The 8,895-nt window shown below is 38.5% G+C and overlaps 1 protein-coding gene across 4 annotated transcripts in view; it reads right to left on the minus strand.

The window, feature by feature from the left end:
* The window catches only part of LOC136842523 (DBH-like monooxygenase protein 1), a 50,550-nt gene extending 42,725 nt beyond the window's left edge, over window positions 1–7,825 (minus strand). The window contains exons 1-3 of one of the 4 annotated variants that reach the window (XM_067109937.1): window positions 7,626–7,797; window positions 6,160–6,346; window positions 5,346–5,456 (exon numbers count right to left, since the gene is read on the minus strand). In XM_067109937.1, coding sequence (XP_066966038.1) covers window positions 5,346–5,456; window positions 6,160–6,342 — 294 coding nt within the window. In that variant the 5' untranslated portion in view covers window positions 6,343–6,346; window positions 7,626–7,797. Of the gene's footprint in view, window positions 1–5,345; window positions 5,457–6,159; window positions 6,347–7,625 lie in introns of all 4 variants that reach the window. The other 3 variants (XM_067109936.1, XM_067109935.1, XM_067109938.1) reach the window with 3 other exon arrangements.
* Between the last annotated feature and the right edge of the window lie 1,070 nt (window positions 7,826–8,895).

The raw sequence follows: 8,895 nt of genomic DNA on the forward strand, positions 1-8,895 counted from the left end.
ATTCTTACGAATGCATTAGGATTCTGCCTTTTCGCGAGACCAAGTAATGTGTAATGATTTTATAGAATTTTTAGCTTAAAGCACAGTCATGAGTTTCATGTTTGTATGGAGAGAACATAAAAAAAATATATAGTTCTGGATAATTTACTGGTGATTATATACTTGAATTTTTTATTTAAATTGCTGTTTTAGAGATGCTTCTAATTCATAAATTATTGGTAATTACCAAAAGATTTTTGGTAATTACCTGAACGTTGTAACTCTAATGGATGTTTTCGAAATACGTAAATTTCATAGGATGACAAGCGACATTAACGTGGATGGAATCTAAATAAGTTGAAAATACCCTTCCAGATGAAAAACACCACCAAGTCTTCTGAAACTAAAAACAGATAATTTTAGCTTTCTTTTTTTTTTTAGAAAGTTCAAAGCTCAAGGCTTCCTAAGTGAAAAACAAAGCTTTAGGGTTACGTAACGATTTAATTTAAGTGTTAAAGAGAAATGACGGGACACGATCGCCGTGTCCATGACTAAGAATATATTTCGATGTTCGTCGCAGTCTCCACTTCGTTTCGGACGTCATTATCCTTTTACCTGGTTCTTCCCCAGGTTATTAGCACTTTTGAACGAAAACTTTATGGAAAGCATTTAAATGACCGCCTGGCCAACTAAACGATGTTACAATACGTCGAGAACTGCAAATTGATTCTGCCCAATGTAAGACAACATTAACAGTGGTTATGAATGCTGTAATTAATTATGACTCTTCTTAACAAAATTCATTTTTAGCAATGAAAACTGTCTGTTCAAAACCATGAATTATGTCGAGTTCATAACTGACTCATGTTTTTAAAGAGAAATTCAACCGAAGCACGTGATAAAAGATAGTGGACACATCCAAATGACAATTTTTATAAAATCACGTTGATGGCGGTGATGATAATGATGAAGATAATGAACGGAAATAACAGCCAATAAAGAATAAATAAGTGAAAAATGCGCCAAAGTTTTTTCGGCGCAGTCGAGTTTTCTGTGCAGCAGCTACAGCTTATAATCAAGGCCACCGAAAATAGACATATCTTACGGAGGTCGTATATTGCTGTATGGTCCGCGGCCCATGAAACTTTAACCACGTCCCGGTGGTGGCCTGGCCTATATCGTTGCCAGAAGCACGATTATGGCTAACTTTAACTTTAAATAAAATAAAAACTACTGAGGCTAGAGGGTTGCTATTTGGTATGTGTGATGAATGGAGAGTGGAAAATCAACATACCGATTTGCAGCCCTCTAGCCTCAGTAGTTTTTAAGATCTGAGGGCGGACAGAAAAAAGTGCGGACGGACAGACAAAGCCGGCACAACAGTTTTCTTTTAAAGAAAACTAAAATTTAAATTAACGGAAGTGGATAAGGGTTATTGGCCGACTTATACTCTTACTCCAAAATATACTGCAACACTTCCAGTGGTTTTCGTTCACCAAACAACTACATACTTTTTTTATACAAATAATTTTTCTCATTGGAATATCTGTTAACAATACAGATATTATTATATATAAGGATGGGAAGAAAAGGTTTCATTTCATGAAAGACGTACGGAACATTTTGCAAATTTCACTTTAGATCGCTACGGAGAAGTCAAGGCGGAAGCTAAAGTTTGAATCCAAAAATTAAGCATGATTACTGACACAATACCGTATCTAAAATCTGTTTTGAAATGGTATAAGGAAAGAGACAAAGATAAATTCAATAACGGTTGTGGAAAACACACTCAAAATAAGTAAATTAGTATCCATAACTTGTTTCTTACTTATGATGTCACTCATAGGCCTAGATGAAAGTCGGGCCCACGATCAGAACATCATCTGTACGGCCATGGTTCATCAACTAGCATAAGGCTTACGTTTCGAGGAGGAAACATCGCTTGTTTGGCAGCTTAACATCAGCAAAACACCTTTTTTTATTTAGTGATATTTAGGCTGTCAAGCCGAGCACTTTTTTGATTTAGTGAGATTTAGGCTGGCAAACCGAGCACTTTTTTTGATTTAGTGAGATTTAGGCTGTCAAGCCGAGCACTTTTTATTTAGTGAGATTTAGGCTGTCAAGCCGAGCACTTTTTTTGATTAGTGATATTTAGGCTGTCTAGCCGAGCACTTTTTTGATTTAGTGAGATTTAGGCTGTCAAGCCGAACATTTTTTTTTATTTAGTGAGATTTAGGCTGTCAAGCCGAGCACTTTTTTTTATTTAGTGAGATTTAGGCTGTCAAGCCGAGCACTTTTTTTGATTTAGTGAGATTTAGGCTGTCAAGCCGAGCACATTTTTTTGATTTAGTGATATTTAGGCTGTCAAGCCGAGCACTTTTTTGATTTAGTGAGATTTAGGCTGTCAAGCCGAGCACTTTTTTGATTTAGTGAGATTTAGGCTGTCAAGCCGAGCACTTTTTTGATTTAGTGAGATTTTGGCTGTCAAGCCGAGCACTTTTTTGATTTAGTGAGATTTAAGCTGTCAAGCCGAGCACTTTTTCGATTTAGTGAGATTTAGGCTGTCAAGCCGAGCACTTTTTTGATTTAGTGAGATTTTGGCTGTCAAGCCGAGCACTTTTTTGATTTAGTGAGATTTTGGCTGTCAAGCCGAGCACTTTTTTGATTTAGTGAGATTTTGGCTGTCAAGCCGAGCACTTTGATTTAGTGAGATTTAAGCTGTCAAGCCGAGCACTTTTTCGATTTAGTGAGATTTAGGCTGTCAAGCCGAGCACTTTTTTGATTTAGTGAGATTTAGGCTGTCAAGCCGAGCACTAGTGCAACTCCGGCCTTTCAGCACTTGAGACATGAAAAGAGGGAGTTGGAGTGATTGGACAGCAAGACAAGAAAACTGGAAAGTAAAGGTGAAGTACAAGGATTGATGGGTGGAACTCGGAGAAACTCCCACAGTTGCTTTACGAGTAACGATTAGAGGTGTCTGACAGCAAGGCTGAAGAAAGGAAATGGCAAAGGAGGGAAACTAAAAGGCTGAAAGAAAAAAATGGGTGCAAGTAGAGGCCTAAGGGGGGTTGCAAGGACTCTAGTTAAAGTTAAGTTAAGTATACCTTAGTTTGACCAGACCACTGAGCTGATTAACAGCTCTCCTAGGGCTGGCCCGAAGGATTAGATTTATATTACGTGGCTAAGAACCAATTGGTTACCTAGCAACGGGACCTATAGCTTATTGTGGAATCCGAACCACATTATGACGAGAAATGAGTTTCTATCGCCAGAAATACATTCCTCTAATTCTTCATTGGCCGGTTGGGGAATCGAACGCTGGGCCGGCAGCGTGCTAGCTGAGAACTATACCCACCCCTCCAATGAGGAACTAAGGATAATTCCTACAGTGCGCAGAGGGTACTGTTTTCTAAGGGGAAAACAACACGCTATGTAGTTGAGTACAATGAAATAGAGAAAGGTAAGGTCAATAAGATGCATAGCAGTGCACAATCCTGTTGCATTAGGCCTAGAGCAAAGGATCATTGACATGTCTGGCTTGAACCCCTTCACCTATGACGTAGTGAGCAAGAGAGATGACTGGGTTTCTAGTTGATGCATAAACCATTCACAAGCAAATATTGAAACTTTGAGAGAGAATGGCCTGGTTGCAGATTTGTCTATCTTGAACCTAATATTGGTAAGTTTCTGAGTAACATGAAAAATCCAACTGATATTGGGAAATGCAGGGAATTCGTCAAATACCGTACAACAAGAATAGTGGTGAGTTGGGTTCATGAGCTTGGTAGAATGTTGCCAGATAGTACTTTATAAGTTGTTGTCCGAAAGATTTTGGAGAGTTACAATACTATTTTTCGGTGGGTTTATATAAAGAATTATATTTTCACATGTTACGTGCTCTAATGAAAAAGGTGAATTAGGTGCATTATGAATGAAAAATTTGCAGATATACACAAGCTTTCATAAGAACTTGATAATAGCATGAACTTGCCATCGAATATAGTAGCTAATTTTGGTTTAAATTCACATGTTACAGTGCTATTTATGCAGCTGATAATATTGTCGTGATTGGTATGTGGCGTGATTGTGATCAGGTAACATTGTTGAAGTATTTTATTTTGAGTTGCTAAAGATATCTAATTTAGGTATTCACGAGGCTCTAGAACTATTATTTTCAAAAGCCCACCTGCAATTATTAATTGTTATTATTACCAGTGACTAAATATGCAGTATAAAGAGCGGAAAAAATCCATCTTCTTTCAAAGGACTTTCAAATGTTTGTTCCAGGTTCTGAACTTAGCCACTAATCTGATGTCGGGTGTTGATAGCCAAGATGAGGAACTGTCCATTTGACACCGAGAACGATGTAGTTTTTTTTTTTTTTTTTTATATCAACTCCGTTTATACACACCAAGCAAATACATACTTAAAGGCCAAAGACAATCAATAGGGACATAACGATTCGTGGCTCATTTGTGCAGCTGGGATCCAGCTGGTGAGACGGAGTCATCTGTCGATGCGTTTGAACACCTTCAGTAGTATTAGAGGTAAGTCCCTTTAATTTCAGTACCATAATATTACATGCCTTAAAAAATTTACTTTTCTTTTTGAATTTGGTTGTTATATACTTTGAAAATTTTAGTATTGTATTTGAAATGGGGTGTGCGATCGTTTTACATTCGTTGTGTTTTCATATTTGAATTTTAAAATTTTGCTTGTTGCTGTACGTTCTTTTTTTTGGGGGGGAGGCGGGGTTGGGGGGCCTTTGCTTTCACATAAATCAGGTGTTCACTTTAATTAATGCCAGTATGTCAACATCAAAGGCATTAAGCGATTGAATGAATGAACGAAAATTCATGTGGCTAAAGTCGATACGTTATTCGAAATGTTTCTGTCCCCCAATTGACAACTGAGCCTACAGTCAACATAAACGTATTTAAATAGTGTAACTGAAATACATTCAGTTTATTCCATTCTATCATATTTTGATTTCTCACGGTAGGTCTGTAATGTAGTTGACATTATGAAGTAATGAATCCGTTATCGCCATCGAACCCTGTGACTTATCTTCTATAATAATAAAATCCGAGTGGATTTGATCTTGTTTGTTCTCCCCTGGGTGACAGTAGGGGAGACATGACACAGCCACCCTCCCCCTGCAGACCGGTTTGTTCGCCCCGGGTGAGGGCAGGGTAGATAGGGGAACGGGACGGTAGAGGAGACATCCATCCTCCTCCTGCAAATCTGTTTGGCGGCCGCGGGTGGGAGCGGGGTAGGGAGGGGATCGGTAGGGTAGAGGCGACAGCAGCGCCGAGTTTCAATCGCGCCAACAAGCTCTTCATGCTAATATTGTCGAGAGCACTTACGTGAACGTGGAGTTCCCCTGTGAAGTCATCAATCCATGCTAGTACTATGTCAGCGCCCTTCATGCCTCCGCCGGGAGAAAATCCAATGCCAATAAAACCAGTTGTTGCCACCTGTGAAAAGAAATAATCTTTAGGTCTTTGTAACATGTCGAAGAGCTCATAATTTGGTGGTTAGACTTGGTAAACCTTAGGCCTTTATAATTGGTATGCTGACCTCTTGGGAACTGAATTTTGTTGAAGAATTCGTGTTGCTCTGATAGTCTTGAACAAATAATAAGACTGAACATTTTAAGCTTTTACCAAAAATTAAGATACTGTACTTACGTTCTGGTCAGACATTCTTTTGCCTTTTTGCAATCCAAGCGTAAGACACTTTAGGGAGCGAGGGAAGCAAACCTCTTTTAATCTTTTATTTCCAAACAGGGGCCGGGGTTACTTTTAAGCATTTTTAGTTATTTAAAGGAAAGTTCGTCATCGCTAACAAGTTTTATACCAATGCAAACCACAGTATTCCATCACCTCATCACATACTTTTCATTTAGATCGAGGATATTTAGGCCTGAATGCATTCACTCCAAAGTACAATGACTGCGGAACTTTTAGCTATAGAATGATGTAAAGTGCTGAAAAAAAATGACTCATAGGATTCTTGCTGTGGCCACCTGGAGTAAATGCATCCCTCCTGCAACTCTGTGATCTTCCTGATATCTTATTTTTTACAATGAGCTGTAATTCAGAAATAAATTATCTGTATTCTAATTTGGACTTAAACATGATAAGTATCAGTACCCCCATAGACTTCTAGTCCATTTACCTGTATCTCGATGTGAATTTCATCCTCAAGAGGAGACCACAGCATTACGAAGGCACCTGTCTGATCCAGAATGGCCTGATGCTGGAACTTCATGACACTGAGGCCTCCTTCAGCCGTGTTTGTAAACAAACCTTTACATAAAGGCAGCAGCAGTATGGCCGCCAAAATCCGGGAGCACCCCATTCCCCTGACGAAGGAAAAGAAATGGGTCGCATTACCCTTGGTTAAGGACGAAACCCGAAGGAAATGTTTGATGTGGAGAAAATGAAATGCCATTGAAGGAAATATTTCCCGTAGACGTTTTTCAGCAGATTTAGATGAAAGGTTTTCGACCTTTTCTCTTTTTTTCTTTTTTTTCTCAGCGTTTCTGGCTAGTGTTCTTTTTTACTTACTGTTCACCGCTAGCTGAAACGACTGATTATTTGTCTCATTTTTGAAAGATCGCTGAAAAGGCTGAACTCGACAGATACCTTGAATCAGAGAGAGGTAAAAGGTGATTTCTGATGGACACATACAGAGCGACCGACAGACAGAAAGCTCTTTTATAAAAAGTAAATGATAAATTGCTAATATATCACATCAGACGGGAGGATTTCCAGATTTGGGGTTAAGGTTACCATTCTTATTAATTTTCTCAAATTAAAAACTTTCTTATAACAGTTAATCTACGATGGTTTTATCTGAAATTCTGAAAATCGATTAAATTCCTATACAAGATTCTCCTGACATTATGGCTAGTGGTGGTCCTTAACACTACAGTGTTAGAATAGCACTGAGGTCAAAGTCATTCATATGTTGCAGTCTTTATAACATTGATTTTTGGGGCGTGCTCTTCATTTGCCGTGCGAGCTTCGATACAATATCAAGTCTTTATAATTGGTCAAGAATGTTTAGTAGCTTCGCTCACCATTTTATCGGAACCTGAAGGAGTGGCTTTTGCTGAACCAAAATGTGACATTGTTTCTTAGGCGTCTTTGCTCTGTGTTACATCAAAATATTCACTATCGTTAAGCTATTCAATCTCACCTGTAGTGAAAATTTAAAGAAAGCCATTAGCCTACATGTTTATGCAATGCTGGCGAGCGAACACTACCAGATTTTTTATCTAGTGTGAAGACAGGGATTAAGACGGAGCTTTGGTAATTTCGTTCAGAACTCTAAATCTTTCAGAGTCAACGTGAAGAGATGCATAAGAATTAGAGAAGATTAACTGTTGTATTAAAAATAATAGTAACAAAGATGCAAGAGAGTTATTAAGTTTTCATCTAAAGTCCATTGCAGTTCAGAAGTTACAACTTAATCCACGGTTTTATTTATGTCCTTTATGCGCTTTGTTTGAGGGAACAAAGACCGGAATCTAACTAACTAAGGACTCAGTCACGCACAAATATACTGTAGGAAGAGAGAGAGAGAGAGAGAGAGAGAGAGAGAGAGAGGAAAATTAAGTTACTAGAGGCTCCACTAACTTGGAGAGGACTCTGATTTACTCGGACTGCCTGCGTCGACACACAACGTTCCCGGTCACTCACTTTCGAAGAACTCAGAGGCACCAGCTCTCACTACCCTTCCTCGGAATTAAATGGCGTTTCCCCACTGTTGTACTTCACGTCTATAGCACGCAAGTGTTGGCCATAATGCTACAACTCACCATGACCAGGCAAAGAAAACAATTAAGGCGAACATGATTTACAATGAGTTAGCTAACTCTACGTGTCTCAGCTTTAGATCTTTTTATTCGAGTGTTTTTTTCTGGTTAGCTGCCTCACACTTCATTAAATTCTCAGCTGGTGGTTGTGCCATCTTTAGCAACGTGTTATATAACAGTATCGTCCATATTGCCATGTAATCATTACCAACCATCGTCAAGGATTCGTTTATTTCTTCGTTTTCATATTACCTTGTCATCTTAAATTCTTACGATACGCTCTTTCGTAAAATGTACTATAACAACAAATATCTTTGTGCACTCTTCTTTACCTGACCTATCTGTTTTTGGTACTGTAAGCAGTTTGTCGTTTTCTAGCATTAGGTTTAATATTAGTCAGTTTGCTAGGAGTTTCAGCTTGGCAACAACTAAAATGGGAAATAATTTGCCTAGTGCAGGTGTGGAATCTGATCTCCAAATACTTAGGAGCATATTCATTCCAGTTGTCATCTCCTGAATTTCAGGTGTATCGGTTTTATTTTCAGTTTCCTCATATTTATCTGTCTGTCATCTTTGCTCAAACCTTGTCTCGTTCTGTGCTGGCTGATTTCTCTGTGGAGGTCCGTTGGGTTTATAGTCTGTTGACTCTGTTGCAAGGGTTCTCAGCTGAGTATGTAAAGAAATAAAGAAAGGCTCGGATCGTTTTCTGTAAATAGAGACAACGAATGTCTTGGAAGAATAAAGGAAGACGTGGCTTTAAAAAAGTGAAGATATATTGGCATTGCACCCCCTTTTTTTGGCCTTGTGAAATTGCAGCATTTTTGTTTCTTTATTTATTTATGGGGTTCTTTAGGTTTCACGTGTCCCTTCATTAAGTGTGATTTGGCTTCCTTGACCAAAAAATCTTGAACTCGTTGAAACAGAAATCAACAGCCATCTGCCTCAATTCGAACTTTTCATTTTATTGAATTTGCAGATAAAAGCAGACCAATATCAATAACGAATTCTGAATCTCTCTGTTTCAGTGTTCTTGCAAAGCCTTTGGAATACTTTTCTGTCTTCTTGAAAACCCCTTTTCTCCTTAATGCTCT

Source organism: Macrobrachium rosenbergii, chromosome 10, assembly GCF_040412425.1.
Source record: "Macrobrachium rosenbergii isolate ZJJX-2024 chromosome 10, ASM4041242v1, whole genome shotgun sequence".
Classification (NCBI taxonomy): domain Eukaryota; kingdom Metazoa; phylum Arthropoda; class Malacostraca; order Decapoda; family Palaemonidae; genus Macrobrachium; species Macrobrachium rosenbergii.